This window comes from Poecilia mexicana, unplaced genomic scaffold (assembly GCF_051168715.1).
Source record: "Poecilia mexicana isolate PSO_F unplaced genomic scaffold, ASM5116871v1 scaffold_8, whole genome shotgun sequence".
In the NCBI taxonomy this organism is placed as follows: domain Eukaryota; kingdom Metazoa; phylum Chordata; class Actinopteri; order Cyprinodontiformes; family Poeciliidae; genus Poecilia; species Poecilia mexicana.
In genome coordinates this window covers 3,494,013-3,515,562 of record NW_028263377.1, presented here as the reverse complement: position 1 = coordinate 3,515,562, position 21,550 = coordinate 3,494,013, and the positions used below count along the sequence as shown (strand labels likewise).

Sequence of the window (21,550 nt, the reverse complement as noted above, 5' to 3'; positions counted from 1 at the left end):
ACCTGAATAATATGTTGTTGCGCCCCTGGTGAAAATGATCAAACATTTTCACCAGCTGAGGTCGATTGTTACTGAATATCATGTGATAAGTACTCACATTAATCCAGCAGGTGGCGGTGTACACCTACAAACTGTCCACTAGAAAACTGAGAGAAGAAGAAGAAAAAGAAGAAACAGGTATGATAAGATCCAACATAGACTTTGGTTGTTTAGTTTACGGTTCAGCAGCTAAAACACATCTGGTTAAATTAGACATTATCCAACATCAGGCACTAAGATTATGTACTGGAGCATTTAAAACCACACCAACAGCAGCATTAGAAATAGAAATGGGAGAAATGCCATTAGATTTAAGAAGAACAAAATTAGAAATTAATTATTGGTTAAATTTGCAAGGCAGTAACGTTGATCATCCAACTCTGGAAATTTTAAATCCATGTTGGGAAAAAGAAAAGAAAGAAATGAGGAGCTTTGGATGGACAATTGAAAATAAAATAAAAAATTTTGAAATGAATAATTTAGAAATTAGTCAAACAACACCAATATCAATTATACCTCCTTGGATTCTACCAGAAGCAAGAGTAGATATGTCAGTAATGGAAAAAAAACAAGATAAATCATATAGTTATTAAGTGCAATTATATTTAAATAATTATTATCAATACATTCAAATTTATACTGATGTGTCAAAAATAACTGGGAAAATAGGAATAGCGTTTGTAGTACCAGAATTCAATATAAAAATAGGAAAACAAATTACAGATGGGTTATCAGTATACACAGGAGAAATGTTGGCAATATTATTGGCTTTACAGTGGGTAGAAGACATAAAACCATTAAAAACAATAATATGTTCAGATTCAAGCTCTGCATTATTAAGTTTTAAAAATAATCAAACAGATAGTAGGATGGACATTTTATTAGAAATATTTCATACATTATTTAGAATACAAAACATGGGTTTGACAGTTATATTTGTGTGGGTTCCAGTACATATTGGGGTAGAAGGAAACGAGAGGGCAGATAAAATGGCAAAGAGGGCAATTAAAAATCCTATTAGTTTTACAGTTAAAATAAGTAAATCTGAAGGAAAGAGTATTGTTAAAGAGAAACTGATGAAAGTATGGCAAAAAAGGTGGGATGAAGATAAAACAGGAAGATGGTTTTATAAAAATTCAGAAGAATGTAGGAGAAAGAAGAAATAGAAAGGAGGAAAGAGTGATAAGATTAAGATTTGGGCATTCAGGACTTAATTATACACTTTTGAAAATTCAAAAACATAAAACTAGCAAATGTGATTACTGTGATAAATATGAAACCGTAGAACATGTTATATTAGAATGCCATAAATATGAAATAGAGAGAAGATACATGAAGAGAGAGTGTGAAAGGATTAAGGAGATTAATTTATTAGATATACTGAGGAAGAATTTAGGGAGTAAACATATACAAATAATTATTTGATTTCTTCAGAAAATGAAATTATTTCATAGAATTTAATTATAGTGTGTTTGTGAATGAAGGCATAATATACAAAGTTGTGCACAAGTATGTATGTGTTAAGTGTGAATGTATGTTAGATAGAATTGATAAATATTTAAGCCAGGGGTCCCCAAGCTACGGCCCGACCTCTGGTATTGGTCCGGCCCCCTGAACAATACCAGAGAACATTCAGTGTTTTTTTTTTCCTTAAATATGTGGATTTTTCTTCAACCACCAGGGGGGCTCTTGAGCAGATATGAAACTTAGTTTCCCTCAATGGAATATATACTAGTCAGTATCAGTCACCGTTTCGCTCACGGTTTTTTTCCATTTGCATTCTGGGTAAAAATCTATCTACAAACGCGAATATGTCGTCGACAGTAATCCAGCCCCCCCGTCAACAAAAGTTTTCTAAGGTTTCTTTCTCGAAAAACTAAGACCAGCCCCCGACCAGAAAAGGGAACAGTTATGTGGCCCTCGCAGGAAAAAGTTTGGGGACCCCTGATTTAAACCATCACGAACCACACTCCATACCAGTAAGTGGCGGTAATGCTACTAAAAGTTTCTTGCCAACTGCCATAAAACCGACAAGAAGAAGAAGAAGAAGAAGAAGAAGAGGAAGAAACAACAACGCTAGAAGAATTAACGTATTTATTTAGAGTAATTTTCCAAGAAATTACTCTTTTATGGGACTATTGTTGAATTGCTACCCGCCAAAGGAAGCCTTTCTCTAGTTCTACATCCATATAAAGCCACCGCACATTGCTGCGTAGTTTCTGAGTTTTAGCAGCTAACGCTAGCTGATACTTTTTGTAGCTGTCAGCTGGCAATATTGGGAAAGAAACGACAACATGACCCGACATGGGAAGAACTGCACAGCCGGAGCTGTCTATACTTACCATGAGAAGAGGAAGGACACAGGTGAGCTTCACTCAGCAGCAGCATCTGTTGGCTAATGGTGCTACTAATGGATCCTGAGCTAAATACACACCAGTTCAATAGACAGGGTGAGGGTGTCTATATTAATGAGGGGATGGGTCAGAACCGAAATCCATTCATTGTCTTCCGTTTACCCCAAATCTATTCCCGGAGTTTACAAACTGTAAACTGATATAGTTGATTACTTTTGCAATTATACAAATCAACTAAGTTGTTTATTATGTTTGAATTCATCCCTGGAATTTAGCTAGGAAGACTTGTCACAATAATACATTTTGTTGGACGATAAATTGTCCCAGAAATTATTGCAATAAATTATAATTGTGGCATTTTGAGAGCATTTGCAACTAATATAATAATAAAGTACATCCCCTCAAAAAGATCAAAAGACATTAATTTCAAAAGAACGTGTAACACGAGAACTGGAAAACATTGGAAATATCCAAAATAAATAAATAAACAGCCAAATTGAAATGGATTATAAAGTCTCTATAAACAAAACTGCATCTTAAAAAATGATGATCATTCAGGTCAGACGGGGATAACAGCAAAAGTGCCAGGTAGGACATTCGTCAAGAAAAAAAGCAACTACTTCATATTGGGAGTCAAATGTTTCCAACACTTTTCAAAATTTCAGCTTTTTTAATGATATTAAAAGGGAATCTTCTATTTAATGATTGTTGTCTAGCTGGAAATTATTGAGCTCATTCTAACATGTCATGCGATCGATCTATTTATTTCTTGTGGTGGGATCATGTTTACTGGTCACCAAGGAACAAAAATAACCTCAGCAAATAATGAGGAACAAACCCAGAACTGAAGTGAAAGGCAGAGCAGCTGAACTCTGACCTTCACACAGTCCCTGGAATTTAGGTAGGAAGACTTGTCAAAGCCTGGTACAGAAACCTGACCTGGATTCAGATATTTATACAGAACTATTTCTAGATTCAGTGAAATTATCTGTAAAGTGTTCCAGCTGACTTTGTTCATCCTGTTCAGCGGCGTCTGGTTATGGAACCCAGAGTGTCCGTCTGGGAAAAGATGCTATCAAAGACTTTGACTGCTGCTGCCTGTCCCTGCAGCCCTGCCAGGACCCTGTGGTGACGTATGATCCTCTCTCACATCCTCTGCACTCTCACATATACACACACAGGTTATGATTTATGGCTTCATTGTATGTAATAAAAAGCACAGAAAACAGCTGAGATCAGATATATCAAAGCACATAGAACTACTTACACAAAAGTTCAACTCATTTTGTGACACCAGTAAACAGTTTTCAGGTGGACATTGTTGACATTTTTGTTGTATTTCAAAAGATTTTTATATCTTTGATAGCTAATGTTTGTGGTACTTCACTGTAGAGTCGCAAGTAACTTTTTACATGTGCACACACACTCATACATACATACTGTAATGTTTGTTTATTTTTTCCACAGCCCAGATGGATATTTGTATGAAAAACAGGCCATTCTTGAATACATTCTGCACCAGAAGACAGAAATAGCGAAAAAGATGAAGGTAAGATCATCACGCTGCTAGGCAACGCTTATTGTCAGGAACTACAACTAGGTTCTACTAGTTGTGTCCACAGTTATAATAAATCAGTTCATAATGACTGGGACAAACGCAGCTCGTAACTCTACTGTGTAATAGGAAGCCTCGCTCTGCACATCAATTCAGTTCAGTTTATTTCTATATTCATAACACATCAAGGCCTTTAAAGAAGTCTGTTCAGTCCAGTCACTCCTCTAGGAGAGAAACGCATATTAACAGATGAGCTCTGGGCTGGTTTCATCATTTGTCAGACCAATGATATAAGAGAACGTAGAGTTAGTCACAGTAAAGACTTGGCCAGGTTAAACTCTGAAACACAGAGCTTCGTCCACCAGCTGCAGAAGGAGAACATGAAGTTGTTGGCACCATTATCTCTTCCTCCAGGAAGGAGTCACAGCTAAACAGAACACCAGACCTGCTGGAGCTTGGAAAAATCAGAGAACATACTGTTAAAAGCTGAAATTACAGTAAACAATTCAAAAATGGTGAGTAGTAGAATAATGTGGTCAGTTTGTCCTCCAGTAGCCTAAGCCCATAGCAACATAACTACACAGGATGGCTTAGGATAACCTGAGCCATTCTTCATCAAAAGGGAAAGCTTGAGGGTGGTGCTACTCATGTCATCACCTCCCAACCTGTTGCCATAGAAATGCCCGTATCTCACCAGTGTCCAATCACAGCTAGAAAAAATAGTGCCAAAGTTCAAACATCCAGTTAGGAAGTTTTAGGAAACATTATCGGTAATACTTGTGTAAATGTTCCCTCTGTGGCCTTGCAGGCGTACGAGAAGCAGAAACAAGCTCTGAAGAGCACCAACCAGCTGGAGTCCAAGTCTGAGGAACGGCAGAGGGTGGAGAGGTTTAAGACCAGCGAGAACAGCATCGTGTCCAAACCCATCAACCCGTTTAAATCTGGTGCCACTTTTACTCAGCGCTGGTTCTGAACGTTCAACAGAATATACAAAATGTATACAAAATAAAGTATGACTTTTTTTTTTTTTTCTTCAGGGCAGAAGAAGGAGAGCGAAGCGAGCAGCTCAGGAGAGGCGTCCAGTGCGGGTCCGGCACCCTCCTCCAGCCAGAGCCTGCCCAGCTTCTGGATCCCCTCTCTGACCCCAGAGGCCAAGCCCACCCTTCTGAAGAAACCCGTCAGTAGGACTCCCCTCTTTTGCTGCTGTTTTTTTGTTGTTGTTGTTGTTGTTTTGTTTTTGGTTCATTTGTTTTTATTTTTGAATGTTGTCTTCCATTCATCTCTTGATGAAGTACTATTCTCCATGGCAACCACCTCTGGAGCAATTCATCATACCAGCCTTTCCAGTTAGCTTGTAGCAGAAACATTTCATAACTATATGCATAAAATTAGTCATTTCAATAAAACAAGCTCATTTTATTTTTATTATACTAGCTGGGAAAGATTGCTTCCTGCCTTGAAGGCATAACATTATGACCACAGTCATCATGGCACCTGTTGGTGAGTGGGGTTATATTAGACTGTTAGTCTTCACAGCTGCTGTGTTAAGGGCCTCAGATTACTGAACAACTTAATGCTGCTTCTGATAGAAAAGTGTCAAAATTCACTTTACTTAGACACATGATCAGTATTAATACATCTGATAGAATATTAAATATATAGAATATTAACTGAACTCTGATACAGACCTCACAGCATTCTGGGATTCTGGGAGATGCAGACAGAGGAAAGGCTTTAGCTGCTCAACCTCTGACGGCTAGCTAAGCAATGTGACTAACATCAACTAACTCACTCATTCTTTGGTTACCTAGCAACAACCTGTTGAGTAATTTGCACAGCAGTGTCATAACTGTTTAAAAATAAAAACAATGTTGTGAAGTGAAAACTGGATAAAACAGGAAAAGTCACACCACCAGTTTAGCAGGAATCCAGATACCTGAAACAAAAAACAAGTCAAGAATTATGAATATCTACTGATATGAAACACTTATATTGTGGTAAATTGTTCAGCCATATCATCCAGCCCTGACAGTTTGTTGCACATATGAGGCTGCAGAGTGGTCAAGTGGTCATAATATTATGCCTGTTTGGTGTATATTTAAACTGTTTAGCTGCACTAAGATGCACTTCTTCCAGAAAATCCCTCAACATTCTGTTAATGGAACTTTTGATCTGTACATGCAGATGCCCTACAGCTGGCTTGTGTGTGTGTGTGTGTGTGTGTGTGTGTGTGTGTGTGTGTGTGTGTGTGTGTGTGTGTGTGCGTGCGTGCGTTGTCCTTCTTTTTAGTACAGTGGAAGGACCATTTTCCTAACAAATAATACGTTGTGGGCAACAACTGCTCCATTTGGGTCCAAAAGCCTGGCCCTCATAAGAATGCTGATTTTGAATTAGGGGTCAGATTTAGGACTAAGGTGTTAATTGAGTTTAGGTTGGGGTCAGAGAAATGAAAATGAATGGAAGTCAATGTTAAGTCCCTTTGACATTAGAAAGACATGCTGTGTGTGTGTGAGACACAGCATGACTTGGGAAATGCATTAAAGGGATAAAAGAGCAGCTTTGCTTCCTTTTAACCACTCTCTCCTCCAGCATGTGACCCACTCTGCTCTCCTTCATCAGTCTCTTGCTGGTGTCAGATTGTGTAAATGATCTGGAGCTTGTTGCAGGTTCATCTGTTTGCTTTCTGCATGGATGTCATGGTATCTGCTGATTTAATGTGTACCTTCCTGTTGGCACAACTGTAAAGAGAGGACAGGTTGACCCTCTGACTGAAACCCGCCTTCATGTTGGCTGTAGCAGCACTCTGACGATGTGTGTGTTCTGTGTGTCAGAGTAAAGCTGTGCTGTGTCCCATGTCGGGGCGACCCATAAAGATGAACGACCTAATCCCTGTGAACTTCACCCCACTGGACCCAAGCCTGGACAGGGTGGCCTTGCTCAACCGCCAGGTCAGTTTGCTCACCAGTCTGTGCTCACACTAAGGGGAAGAAAAACAGAGAAACCATATCTGGAAAACAAACCTGGTTTAGATAGAACAGTATGAAACATAGCAGGGTTTCACTCCAGTCTGCTGCTTTCTGCCCCTAGGAGAGGTACGTGTGTGCAGTGACCAGAGACGCTCTGGGTAACAGTGTCCCCTGTGCCGTCCTGAGACCCTCGTGAGTCCCTCTCCCCCCCATTACTGTCACACATTGCAACAACACTAAGTCTTACCAAGCACTTTTGATTTAGCTTCTAGTTCATGTCTTAGTGCACTTGAAATATGACAAAACTAACTTACAAGTAACTTTTCAGCAAGATATAGAAGCTTGCTTTAAGTATATAAAATTGATTTAAAAAACAGTGCTAGTTCTATTGGCAGATATAACACAGTGAAATAATCGGCCAGTGGAACTAGTATGTTTTTCAACAATAATAATATTAAAACTGGCCCCTATATCTCTCTGAAAAGTTACTTGTAAGTTAATTTTGTCATATTTCAAGTGTACTAAGACATTTGAACTGGAAACTAAATGAAAAATACTTGGTAAGATTTAGTGTTTTTGCAGTGAACATCCAGTACTGTGTTTCAGCCTAACCACAGGGTGACTGATTCTCCTGACTTTTTCAGAGGAACTGTAGTGACTCAGGAGTGTGTGGAGAAGTTGATCAAGAAGGACATGACTGACCCCATGTCTGGAGCCAAACTAACAGAGAGAGACATCATCCCACTGCAGAGGGTAGGTAGCTGACTGGGAGGTTGCTGAAAAATCTGCTACTAACAATAAAGAGAGCAAGTCAGATCAAATTTAATTGTTCTTCCTTGAGTTACAAAAATAGTCAGTAACACATTTGATGAGGAAGTCTTAGGCAGTATCCTGTTCCCCCCTGTGAGAACTTTGTCTGTATGTAGCTGAGCTCCAGCTGTCTGTGTTTCCTCCCAGGGTGGAACCGGCTTTGCAGGTTCTGGAGTTGACCTGAGAGCCAAAGAGGCTCGTCCAGTGATGCAGGCATGAGGATGTGAGGATGAGGAGGCAGTAGCAGCTCAATGAGATGTCAAACCTGATGCATCTGTGGAAGATTTCTGCAGCTCGTTGCAACCTGTAAGCGTACAGTTCCTGTGTGTTGTTTTTCTTCGAGTGGATGCTGTGGCCTTTCTGAGTGAAATGGTAAATAAATGTTTTTTTAAGCCAAACACTTCCTGAATGATTATTTGCCTTTGTACAGTTTGCATGTTTAACGTGAAGAAAATAACGGTGGGCTCTAACTGTCGGGTCAGACGAGGCTTGTCCAGTTGGAGTTGTTTTTTCACAGCTCGTCGTGCTCCTCCACCCTCATGCCTCCATAGTCAGTGATTGTGCTCATCCTGAGGTAATCTGTTTTGTCCAGCATTTCGGACAGAGTCAGGCGTCCATCCTGATGAGCAGAGACACAACACATTTTTATTTCATAGTGTGTGGTTTTAAAGTCTCTAAACTCTTTTCCATCACATCCTTCACAAGAACACAATGACGTCAAAGAAAAACACGAGGGTTTACGTTTAAGTCAACTTGTACAGAACCTTGCATAAGTATTCATACCTCATTTTATCACATTACAACCATGGTTCTAATAGATCGCTAAACCAAATGAAATAAAAATTGAAATTGAGAAAATGTTTTTTGTTAACTAAAATAAAACTGTAATTAACGATGTAAAACTAACTGGAACTGTTTATAGAAATAACTAAAACACTGAAACTATCATTTTGTGTTCATAAATATATTAGGCTTTCGAACTGATGTGATTGATTACTGATGGATTCTTCTACACACACACATCACACACGCAGTTTACGTCAGCTGTCTCTGACGGCACTTAAGTTAGTCTGCAAAACAGCAAAGGTTGGATGAAATCATCCCAAGTTCTCCCACTTAAAAAGATGAGAGACCTGTAATTGACATGATAGGTAGACCTCAACTATGAGAGACAAAATGAGAAAAAAAGTTCAGAAAATCAGTCTTTTTTTTTTTTTTTTAAGGAATTTGTTTGCAAATAAGGGTGGGAAATAAGTATTTGGTCACCTACAAACAAGCAAGATTTCGGGCTGTCACAGACCTGTAACTTCTTCCTTAAGAGGCTCCTCTGTCCCCCACTCATTACCTGTATCAATGGCACCTGTTTGAACTCGTTAAGAGTATAAAAGATACCTGCCCACAACCTCAAACGGTCACACTCCAAGTTCCATTACGGTGAAGACCAAAGAGCTGTCAAAGGACACCAGAAACAGAATTGTAGAGCAGCACCAGGCTGGGAAGACTGAATCTGCAATAGGCAAGCAGCTTGGTGTGAAGAAATCTACTGTGGGAGCAATAATCAGAAAATGGAAGACCTACAAGACCTCTGCTAAATCTCCCTCGACCAGGAGCTCCACGCAAGATCTCAGCTCGTGCGGTCAGAATGATCACAAAAATGCTGAGCAAAAATCCCAGAAAATTCACGGGGGGACCTAGTGAATGACCTGCAGAAAGCTGGGATCAAAGTTACAAAGGCAAAGTCAGTAACACACTACGCCGCTAGGGACTTGGATCTTGCAGTGCCAGACGTGTCCCCCTGCTTAAGCCAGTACATATCCGGGCACCTCTGAAGTTTGCTAGAGAGCATTTGGATGTTCCAGAGGAGTATTGGGAGAATGTCTTAAGGTCAGATGAAACCAAAGTAGAACTGTTTGGTATGAACACAACTCGTCATGTTTGGAGGAGAGTGAATGCTGAGTTGCATCCAATGAACACCATACCAACTGTGAAGCATGGGGGTGGCAACATCATGCTTTGGGGCTGTTTCTCTGCAAAGGGACCAGGATGACTGGTCCATGTACATGAAAGAATAAATGGGGCCATGTATTGTGAGATTTTGAGTGAAAACCTTCCATCAGCAAAGACATTGGAAATGAAACATGGCTGGGTCTTTCAGCATGACAATTATACCAAAAGCACACTGCCAGGGCAACAAAGGTGTGGCTTCGTAAGAAGCATTTCAAGGTCCTGGAGTGGTCTAGCCGGTCTCCAAATCTCAACCCCATCGAAAACCTTTGGAGGGAGTTGAAAGTCCGTGTTGCCAGCCCCAGAACATCACTGCTTTAGAGGAGATCTGTTTGGAGGAATGGACCAACATTCCAGCAGCGGTGTGTGCCAACCTTGTGAAGACTTACAGAAACCGTTTGACCTCTGTCATTGCCAACAAAGGATATATTAAAGTATTGAGATTAACTTTTCTCATTGGTCTCTCATAGTAGACCTCTGTGTGAGGTCTACCTATGTCAATTACAGGCCTTTCTCATCTTTTTAAGTGGGAGAACTTGCACAATTGGTGACTCAATACTTTTTTCCCCACTGTAGGTTTCTCTGTTGGAATCAGAAAATGTGACAATCATTGATGTGACATTTACACATTTATGGCAAATTGCCAAGAGGAAGCAAGGACTAAACACTGCCTGGTGTTGATCATACTGAGCTCTGTGAGTGGAGCTTCATATCACTGTTCAGAGTTCTAGCACTAATGTACAGATTGTGATTCACTGAACCTGAGCGTGTCAGTAACATGTCAGTGTTTTGAGTGAGTGACTTTAAACACTGCAGCAGCTTGAATTTTGGGCTCAAATTCAGCCTTTCCGCACCTGTACTGGTCACATGACCGCACCCATTCTAACGGACATTCAGTTAGACGGCCACTGGGATGTCTCATCAATTTTATACCTGACTGCCTTCCTGCATTTTTCTGTTCAGTTCTGGGTTTTCAGTTAACATGTTGGATGAAAAAACCCCACTGAAGTCTTGGTTTTAAATGTGTCAGACATCCTTGTGGTCTGTGCTACTTGACCAGCCATGTGAAGGAGCCTTTCCCTTTCAGTCTACAGTTATAAAATATAAATTGACTTTTTAATAATTCTACTTTATCAAATGGGTCAGGAGAACCTGAGCTCCTGAAGTGAAACTCATTGAGGAAAATTGTTTTTGGTTTTTTTAGCAATGAAATATATTTTAAATTCTTGAGAACTTTCTTAATGCAACAGAGTTCTACTTCCAGCAAAACAATGTCATATTTCTACCATTTACAGCCTCTTTTGATTCATACAAAAAGTGACATTTCATAAATGCTAATACACATGTTTTTATTACAGTATATGATTTTCTTTTGTCAGACTCATCTTCTTAAACAAGCTTTTGGGTCACCTCAGATTCTAGAACACTAGCTCTGTTTGGAAAAGCACAGATCAGGATGTGATGTTCTGATCTTAAATGTGGTTTCATTGGCTAGAAGCAGAAAATCAGAATTAACAGACAAAGGCTTGATAACGGTTTGTGGAATTAATCTATATTGTGTGTGAACTGAGTTACTGACTAAATTAACCTTTCAATTATATTATTCCAGTTTAATGAAGATGATTGTATCAAATGACTCAGATTTGCAGCAGTGAACCTCCATCCATCACAGGTTGATGAGCTACTTTACAGAATAACTAAAGCAAAACAAAAATCATACAATACAGCATAAACACCACAAACAACATTTGTACAAAAAGACTTTAATTGTCAAACTATAAAAATTATGTAACAAAGTCCATCCTTGACCTCTTTTGTCCCCCCAATTTCTGCTCTTGACAGCTAAACTTAAGTCACTAATAGAAATTTCCTCTCTTCTGAACATTGTTTCCTATTAAAATCCACTCAAATCCATACCTGGCATTACAACCTTGGTGTGTTGTGTGATAATCTGAAAACCCAAGCGAATAAAAAAGAAAAGTCTAAAAACCCAGAAAGGACAGCCTCTTTCTCAGCATTACCGTCCTGACATACACAGTATGTGACTGCTTCCTGTAGCATGCGCCTGGAAGCTACAAGCAGAGATGCACCAATCAGAATGCAGAGACAGATTTCATCTGTTGTTCAAAGAAGGAATACAGTTAAGACCATAATTATTCATACTCCTGGCAGAATAAGGATTACAGTATTTTGGGGATTTTACCAACATGTTTCATCTGACTGGTTGTAATATTAATATTTTGTAGCAGCCCAGGCAGAGGCAGCATTGACAGAATATATGAAGGAAGTGAACTCTAAAGACTTAGCTCATCAACAATTGTCAAAATAAGAGAGAAAATATGCAAAAAAACTGCTCAGTTTTTATAAGATGGGTCTGACTGCTGTAATGTAAATGATTTTTTTTCCAGTTTTTGAGAAGGATAAAAGTTTTCAAATGTCCATTTTTTTTCCCAAACCTTTCAACTCAATGGCACCAATTCACAACATATCACGTCAAGTATTTTGAGTCTGTCTGTGTGATTGGGCTGAATTTACTTTTTTTTTTTTTTTTTTTTTTTGCAAATCAAGTAGACATTCTGATCTGATTCTGGTCAAACAATGCAGCCAAGTTCAGTTTGTTATTTGAACAGGAAACCAAGCAGATGGACCAGCAGCATCTACTCCTCCTGGATGAACACGGATCATCAATGGACAGTCGACTGGTTTGAGTTGTTGACTGTTCAGCTTTTCCTCATGCTGAGTATGTGCTCATCTACTGACAGCTGCTCAACTCATTTCAGGAAAAAATACTCTGAAAGTTCTGATGAGGGTAAGAATAATTTTGGGTTTCCCTACAAGAAACAGAATTGAAATAATATGTTCTTCTAGCTTTCCTGCCAGGAGCAGTCCTTAAAAACATGCAAAGGCAATATCACACTGAGAGAACAGTTCCTAAAAAACAGGGTTTTAAGAAGACAGAATTCACATTTAGTGTGTTTTTACATCTCATACCAAAAACTAGCAATAAAACAACCATCTGTGTCTTTTCTTTAGAGAATGCAGATCACTGAGATTTCCAAAAGCTTGCTAGCATTTCCAAAGCCAGCATGTTCTGCAACATGAGCAGACACACTGCTTTATTGGTGCAGCCTTCCTGTTATCTGCTCAAAGTGCCAGCTCCCTCTTAAAGTTGGCAATAATTTGAAACATAAGAAACATGTGAGAAGCAGTTTGAATCTTCTCTCAGTAACTATATCCAAAACAAACAGCATCAAAGAGACCTGCTAGTGCTTAGGATGGTTCAATCCCTGATCAGGGTTAAAAAAAAGGAGAGAAGGATTTCTGAGTGTGACCGGCAGGTTACTGCTCATATCTGCTGACTTCTCAGTGCATTTCTAGTTGTAAACCTTCCATACATGAATAAAGGGGCATGATTACCCAAGACTGCTGCATAATGAAGAGTCAAAACATTAGAGACTTAAGTGAACCCAGTCTAACCCACCCTATGCCACCCCAACCCCAAGCTTCCCAAAGACACTTCATCAAAGTTCGTCATGTTTCTTTGTTAAATCTTCACCATAATTGGTCGCCTGGCTGCCCACAAACATGTTCCAATTGGCCAGAATTTCCTTCTTGGTGATTTTCTCGTCCTGTTGAGTGATTACAGCATTTCATCCAACAAGGGTTGATTGGGAGGTGATTGAGGGAAGCAGGAGAAAGGAGGGATGAAGAACAGAGAGAGAGAAGATGATTAATAATGAATTTAATTAAGCAATTATACGTCACTGTGCTGCCAGCAGAGGCAGAACAGAGTCAGTCTAATGTCTGGAGTCAGGTCCTGAGTCAAGTCAAAGTCCCAAACAAAATGTTACGTTTTAACCCATCACTTAACTCAACATGCAACTTAATCGCAGTAATGAGTTCTTTTGACTCCATGATTCAACTAGAGAATAAAATCAGTTATTTTAACAACATTAACCTTACAGTTATAGTGCATAGTCTGTGGTGAAAAGGTAAAAAGTCTTTGATTTTATCAAGTCAAATAACTAATTCATGTCATAGAAATATGAATCTGGTGTCATGTAATCACAGCCAGACAGATCAAACAGTAGAACAACGCTTTAAAGGGATCCTTTGATTCCTTGGTCTGTTTGGGTTGATACAAAAGTGAACTGTGCAGTGGAACATTTTAAGCGCACACTTAGGGATGAATGCACCGTTTCTAAGCAACCATGCATCTACCTTGTTTGTGTCGGTCTCGTAGATCAGATGCTTGGCCTCATTGTCAGCATGGTCCACCTCTCCTGGTAGAACCCACTGGGCCACTTCGTTAGCATCCAGGTAGCCATCCTGCAGCATGAATGAAGACAGAACCTTATTTTATCTGGCTGGACAGAACTGGACCAGAATCAGCAGCAGAACAGGAGACGGGTAGCAACAAGTCACCACCACCAACTGGGACAAAAACAAGGACTGACTGGTTGGTTCCTCATCAAAAGATTGACTGAAAAACTCAAATTTAAAGGGACAGTGATATGTATTTTCCAGGCACATTGTGCTATGAAATTACCGGTACACTATTAAGTAACTACATTGTCTTCTATTATAAAAAGCTTTTTTTTTTCTTAATGAAAAACTGAAACTCCAACTTCTTTAAGTCATATTTGATTAAACTGGGCCTCTGTCTCTTTAAGAACTCCAGCTCTATCTGAAACTCTGCCTTCAGGAAGTTATCACAACATGGCTACTACCTTATTAACAACCTTTTTACCAGCACTTCACTGAGAAGTAGCTCCTATAATGAGCTCAGCAGATCCACAGTTCCAGGAGGTGTTTGCCAATTGCTACTGGCTAGTCTGAAGGAGCCGAATAGGAGAGTGGTGGGTGACAGCCACTATGTGAAGAGGAAGTTTGGAAGGAGGAGCTGTGCCTTGAAGGCAGAACTCTGTCCATCAAGGCATTCTGCCATAGCTGAATGGTGATAGTTTGGACACACCATCATCATGGTGATGTCAGAGCTACAGTGGTTGAGATCAAAGCAAATCCATGTGTTAGAATGGCCTATTCAAAGTTCTGACCTAAAACTGCTGAATAACAGTTTAACATTTCCCTGGAAATTTCCAATTGTTCTTCCACATTATAATCATACATGACTGTGTTGGCCTGTCACATCAAATCCTGAGAAAATACAGTAACGTTTTAAGACATGATAAAATGTTACAGGTGTGAGCAGCTCTCACCTTGTTGACGTCTCTGAACTCTCCAAAGTGTTTCCTCTCAGTCTGGACCCAGTCAGGCTCCGACTCGCTGTCCTCCGGTGTGTACATATCACCTGGTGAGGGCAGACATGATGAACACTGGCTGGTTCCAGGTCACTGGTCAGACTGGAAACAGGGCTGACCTACCAATATACTCGTGGAGGTTGATCTTTCCGTCACCGTCCTTATCGATGTCCTCCATAGTTTCCTGTAGAGAGAACAAAGTGATTTACTGAGTTTCATTTAAAGGGTCAGTATTGTGTGTTTTCCAGGCTCATGGTGCCGTTTTATAGCACAATCAATGTTACAATGTTACCTTCAGTTGTTATGAAAATGCTGTGCATGTCAAATATGACCTAAAAGAAATATGACTTTTAGGCAATTTAATGCCTTGAATTTGGGCCTCTGTCTCTTTAAAAACTCTTATTCTGACATTTCCCTTTGGCCACAAAAGTATTTCTTTTTCAAGCTTTTAACATTGTTCTTAGAAGCAGTGCACTCAGAAGTACGTCGTATAATGAACTCAGCAGATACTCAGTTCCACCAGGTGTTTGCCAATTGCTGCTGGCTAGTCTGTAGGAGCTCAGTGGGGAGTTGCAGGGGAAAGCTGCTCTGTGAGGTTGGAAACCGCAGCTCTGAGGAGAAGCTTCATCCTAAAAGGTGCTAGGTCCCCCCTAACATTTTGCACAGCTGAATGGTTGCCATGGAGATCAAAAAGGATTTCTCAAGCAGGCATGAAATAAATAAAGCAACACTTAAGGTATGTTTTTGATGAGGGAATAACATTATAACATGATGTAAAGCTCAAAAGTAACGGCCCCCATGATTTTGACACTCTGATAAAAAAAAAAAAGTTCTTGAATGTTTCAGTCATTTTTGCAACTGATGAGGCCAATATGTCACAGCATATATTACTGCATACACCAGTAATAACATGACCAACTGAATAAAACCGACTGAACCATTTTTTCACTTGTTACATCACAGCCTGAGCTCCACTGGCCCCTTCAGGTCAGCTCATGTTTCTGGCTCCACATTCACAAGCAGATCAGTTGAATTTTCTTATCAAATTGTACTGGGCAAAACCAAATGTTACTCTTCAGAGACGGACACCTCGATGGTGTCAGGCCTGAGCTCTACCTGCACCACTACGTCCTTCATGTAGTCAAACTCCTCAGGATGCAGGAAGGCAGTAAACTCCTCACGCGTGGCGATGCCGTCACGATCTTTGTCGGCCGACTTGAAGCGTCTCTCGTCCCGGGTCAGCATGGACTTATAGGTGTCTTTGTCCTCAATGTCACTGAACTCCTCACCTGGACAGAAAGCGGCCAAACTCTGTTCAGTCACAGTTCAGCGAGTAACTACCAAAGCTGATTATTGCTCAGTGTTAGATGAGACTGAGTGAAGTAGGAAGTCGGACAGGAAGCCCGTGTTACCCAGGTAGTAGCCATAGGTGGTGTTCTTGTACTCCTCCCAGGCGATCTTGTCGTCCCGGTTCTGGTCGTAGTCCTTCCAGTGCTTGTTGACGTTCTCCTCGATGTACCTCCTCTGCCTGTGTTTGATCCACTGGTGCAGCTCTGAGTGGGTGACGTAGCCGTCCTTGTCTGTGTCGATCCGGTCCACGATTTTCCTGTAGAGACGAAGTCAGAGGAGACGAAACTCACATTTGGTCACTGAAAACAGAAACAACACACAGTCTGTTGAGAAACATGATTATTTCTGAAAGTCTAAAATATTTTATTTAGGTCATTTCTTACACAGATCAATTTCATAAAAGTTCTTCTTGACATTAGACTGAGCCAAAATAATATTTTAGTCTGCAGATGATGTTGCTGTGATTGTCTAAATATGGAGCTTATGGAGTGATTAAAAACTTGAATAGTAATCTTATTAAACTTTTTAAAAAATTAATCCATGTCATTTGGATGATGGTGGCGACAGCAGGTGGGAGTTTGTCCCTAAATCGATGAGTTGCCAGTTCGATTCTCGCTCTGTCCGTCTCTGTCCTGATTGGACAAGACACTTCACCCACATTGCCTGCTGGTGGCACTGATGCATGGCAGCTGTGGCTCCTGAGTGTGAGTGACTGTAGAGTGAAGCACTTTGGAATCTGGACTTGATAAAGCACTGTACAAGGATATTTATTGTTTTTTCAAATAAAAAAGGCAAAATTACTGGGGGAGTTTACCTGCTCAAAAATAGCAGAGTAAATATAAAACATTGTCATCTAACTTATGCAGAAAAGGAATTTGGAAAATATTAAGAGAAACTTAAGATTAAAATACAGCCACATAATCTGCTAATTTTTCTGGGGTTTGTTATTTTTTGTATAGTTCTCATTAAGAAAAGAAGAAAACCATCAAAATAATTAAGCAAAATTTGGAGCAATGAGAAACTGGACCATTACAACTTACCTCACTATGTCAGCACTTTAGATTTTCTCCTGGAATTTCCATCCAAGATCATAACAAACTTATAATAATTACTCTCCATTTTCAGATAGAAATGAAAAGGCCTGTAAAATGACCCGAGTGTTTTATGTCCAGTGATGCTGTGAATCGCCAGACCAAAGCAATGATCAACCATATTCATAGAAACCTTAAGTTTTAATTTGTCACCAAATGATAAAAGAAAGCTAAACACCAGCCACAACTAAATTAAAACAGAAATGATCGTTTTTCTACAGAACCAGGACTGTCAGAACCTACGCCAGTCGGTCTTTGCTCTCCTCGGGGGTTAGCTGGTCAAATGTTTTGGCTTCCTCTTTGCCCAGGAAGGCCTCATGGTCATACTGGTAGTTCTGACTGTCGTCGTGGACGTGGTCGCTCAGACCGGCCTGGTGATGGACCCTCTTCTCCTGAGCAGGGACTGCAAGAGCAGCGGCAGCCAGCAAGTACAGGTACAGCAGTGAACTCAGCAGCATCATGGCCGATTTCTTATGACTGAGGTATGAAGAGAGAGAAAAATAAAGAAATATGGCAAAACAAATTCTGAGAAGGACATGACACATGGTTGAATATTCCTCCATCTCCAGGTTGACTGGGTCTACATCGTCTACACCATGTTTTGTGTCAGGCATCTGGAACATACCAGGTCGAAATATGATCCGAACACAAGCCAAAAGCAACTTTTTACAGCATTTTATTTAATAAAAATAAGGCAAAATGTTCAACTCCACACCAATCCAGGAAGCTCTAGGACCAACCTGAAGCTTTCATTTGAGTCGCGTTTTCCTTTTGGGCCTCATCAATGAGAGAACGTCTGGTTCTCTATACATCACTTCATTTTCTGGAAGTTTTCACACACGCTTCTGTTTACAGCTCAGCTAAAGTCCAAACACGGCATTAAGGCACCTAGCCTCACCTTTGACCTTACAATACTATTGTAGGTCTGTTAGGGTTACTAGTATTAAGGTATACCAAAGCACTGCTGGCAGAAAAAAATGGCTGCATGCACGTTTTCCTGAAAATTAAATTCAGTAATTTACAGATAATATGATTAAAAACACAAAGAGCCACAACAAGGGCTGCAGTTATCACTGATGAATGAATCATTTTAAATGTACAGCAGGCAACATGTCTGTCAGGCCAGAACACATTTCACCAATTAGATAATATTAGTGTATTAAACATTTTTGGGCACAACACATAAAGATTCATTATATTCTGACTAATAACCACTAGAAAAATGCTACTAAATTTAGCATATTCCTGCTTATATTCCAAAGCCTGAAAAAATAAACACTGTAAATGTTATAAATTATTACATATTGGTTCACTCATAAGGGTTGCACAGTGGCGCAGTTGGTAGCTCTGTTGCCTTGCAGCAAGAAGGTCCTGGGTTCGATTCCCGGCCTGGGGTCTTTCTGCATGGAGTTTGCATGTTCTCCCTGTGCATGGTGGGTTCTCTCTGGGTACTCTGGCTTCCTCCCACAGTCCAAAAACATGACTGTCAAGTTTAATTGATCTCTTTAAATTCTCCCTAGGTGTGAGTGTGTATGATTGTTTGTCTATGTGTTGCCCTGTGACAGACTGGCAACCTGTCCAGGGTGATCCTGCCTCTTGCCCAAAATGTTCAGGCATCAGCACCCCTCCTGACCCACAAGGGTGTACAGAAATGGGATGGATTCACTTATAAGCCTTTCAACATCTAGATTATAAAAACAGGATCAGAGCTTAGCAGTGCTTCTCTTTAGACGAAGCCACTAAAATATCTGACTGCCACATTTTTCTTTAAGATAATCTATATAAGACTGTACAAATTGAAAGAAAAGTAGCAACATTTTTTTTCTCTTCTACATTTCATTAATATGTTTGTGGAAATACTGGAAAATCTTCATGGTTTTCATGGTCAGCGCCTGAAAGAACCCATGACCCCCTGTTTTACCACCATGACATGATGGCATAGAGGATTTTCACTAAATCTGTCAATTTTGGCCTGAAATTCTTCCTTATCCCAAGATCACCTTTTTCTCACATTATGTTTAGATGAAGCCCTTTCCTGACAACCCTTCCAAACATTACATATTTTTCCATTCTTCTGATTTGAACACCACAGGCATCAGCATTAACACTGCGGCCTACACAGAGATAGCTCAGGTTGAACAACCTTAAAGAAAAAAAAAAAAAAACAGCAACTATTCTGGAAATTTCCAGGCATAGTTGATCTTTGCCACAACTAGTTGGTGGGGTTGGAACTGCTTCTCATGATCATCATGATTATCACTGAACATCTGCATCTTTCTGACAGGCAAACTACCAGAAATCCGGTTTGTATAAAGATGTTCAGACCTGCTGATCAGTTAATCAATGCATTTGATCAACTAAGGCTATAAACATGAACACAGAGAAAGTTCCCAGTAGACAGACAGAAAACATCTTGAGTCATTTTTAAAACACTTGTTGGCTCCTGGCAGGTGAAGGGTCAGCACACACTGACAGCAGAAAGTCTCAGTTTCCTGAAAGCCTCAAATTGTCATCATTGAAAACATTCTTGTTTCCTGCGTGCACTGTGTGTAGGGTACTAACGGAACCATGACATCTTTGACTAGATGTGGAGGTAAGCTAACAATAAGCTAACAGTAAGCTGGAGTATCTACAACAAAGTTTAAAAGCTCACCAGCTCTCTGGCAGCAGAACGGTCCTCCTCCCACAGTACAGCTCTCAGAACAGAGGTACGCGTTGGCATTTTGCTTCTTTAAATAACAAAGAAAAAGGGGCGGGACTTCTTCTGTGGCTAACCAATTACCGACGTCTTGAAGAAAATCCCAACCAATAGAAAGTGGCACATAGCGGGAAAGTATTGTATGATAGATTCTTATTGGCTGGATACCGCCACGTTGTCACGCGCCCCACGTCAGAGTAACTTTTCCCAATTTGTGCATCCTTCACTTCCCACCGCAGAACCTTCTGCAGGCGCTGTCCCGGAAGGCTGGGCTTAACAGGACCAGGAATACTTTTTATTTTAAAGAGGCAGTATGGTGTGCAACTATGTTAACTTTTTTTTTCCTTTTCTTTTTTTAATGCTATGTATATATAAAAAAATTACTTAAATGAAATGTTACTGAGTAATTTAGCTCCTTGTAATTGGGCCTTTGTCATTTTAAAAACTCCGGGTCTTTCTGAAACTCCACCTTCCAAATGACTTTAAGAAGTCATCACATCACTCCTCTATTAACCCTTGAACAACGTTTTTACCAGCATTGCACTGAGAAGTAGCTCCTATAATGAACTCAGCATTTCCACAGTTCCACCAGGTGTTTTCTAATTGTTAGTCTGAAGGAGCTGAGTAGGTCAGTTATGGGGCAGGACTGCTCTGTGAGGTGGAAGCTCAGAGGTTTGGAAACTTCAGCTTTGAGGAGGAGCTGCGCCTTGAAGGCGGGGCTAGGTCCACCTAGGTGTTTTGCACAGCTGGATGGTTGCCATGGAGATGATTTTTTTTTTTATCTCCATGCAGGCTGGTTTTCTAATCACTGATAGATTACAGCTGATGTCTTGACTTTCCAGACCTTTCTCCACCTCCCTTTCTGAGAGTTCAGCACCTTTTCCCCCATTATTGCACATACTCAAGTTCTGAACTTATTTTGGTTGCTTTTTTGTATGGATTACTTGAGTTGTTACCAACACCTTTAGAACTATGTATACTATGAAAAATTGTGACGAGTTTGTCAACTAATATGACTGTAAACTCTGAGGTAGTAATCAGACAACTACAGGTGCTGGTCATAAAATTAGAATATTGTGATAAAGTTCATTATTTTCCATAATGTCATGATAAAAATTAAATTGTCATATATTTTAGATTCATTGCACACCAACTGAAATATTTCAGGTCTTTTATTGTTTTAATTTTGATGATTTTGGCAAACAGCTCTTGAAAACCCAAAATCCCTGTCTCAAAAAATTAGAATATTATGAAAAGGTTCTCTGAACGAGCAATAAAAATAATCATCTGAATCAACAAAATAACTCTAAACACCTGAAAAAGATTCCTGAGGCCTTTAAAAGCTCCCAGCCTGGTTCATTACTCAAAACCGCAATCATGGGTCAGATTGCTGACCTGACTGCTGTCCAGAAGGCCATCACT

The 21,550-nt window shown here is 40.0% G+C and overlaps 2 protein-coding genes across 3 annotated transcripts; one reads left to right on the top strand and one right to left on the bottom strand.

Moving 5' to 3' along the window:
• Nucleotides 1-1,835: 1,835 nt before the first annotated feature.
• On the top strand, nt 1,836-8,122 carry nosip (nitric oxide synthase interacting protein). The gene is made up of 9 exons (XM_015012567.2): nt 1,836-2,403; nt 3,421-3,526; nt 3,861-3,942; nt 4,757-4,892; nt 4,986-5,125; nt 6,780-6,896; nt 7,036-7,106; nt 7,559-7,667; nt 7,872-8,122. Exons 1-9 carry the CDS (start codon nt 2,334-2,336, stop codon nt 7,941-7,943), a joined length of 903 nt encoding a protein of 300 aa, XP_014868053.2. The 5' UTR covers nt 1,836-2,333; the 3' UTR covers nt 7,944-8,122.
• rcn3 (reticulocalbin 3, EF-hand calcium binding domain) lies at nt 7,719-20,189 on the bottom strand. 2 transcript variants are annotated; one of them, XM_015012565.2, is made up of 8 exons: nt 20,084-20,189; nt 17,674-17,907; nt 16,402-16,595; nt 16,106-16,278; nt 15,113-15,173; nt 14,948-15,039; nt 13,950-14,057; nt 7,719-8,343 (listed from the first exon to the last, which is right to left on the bottom strand). In XM_015012565.2, exons 2-8 carry the CDS (start codon nt 17,889-17,891, stop codon nt 8,236-8,238), a joined length of 954 nt encoding a protein of 317 aa, XP_014868051.1. In that variant the 5' UTR covers nt 17,892-17,907; nt 20,084-20,189; the 3' UTR covers nt 7,719-8,235. The 2 variants fall into 2 exon arrangements, with proteins under 2 accessions (XP_014868051.1, XP_014868052.1); XM_015012566.2 differs by lacking the exon at nt 7,719-8,343 and adding an exon at nt 11,476-13,357.
• Between the last annotated feature and the right edge of the window lie 1,361 nt (nt 20,190-21,550).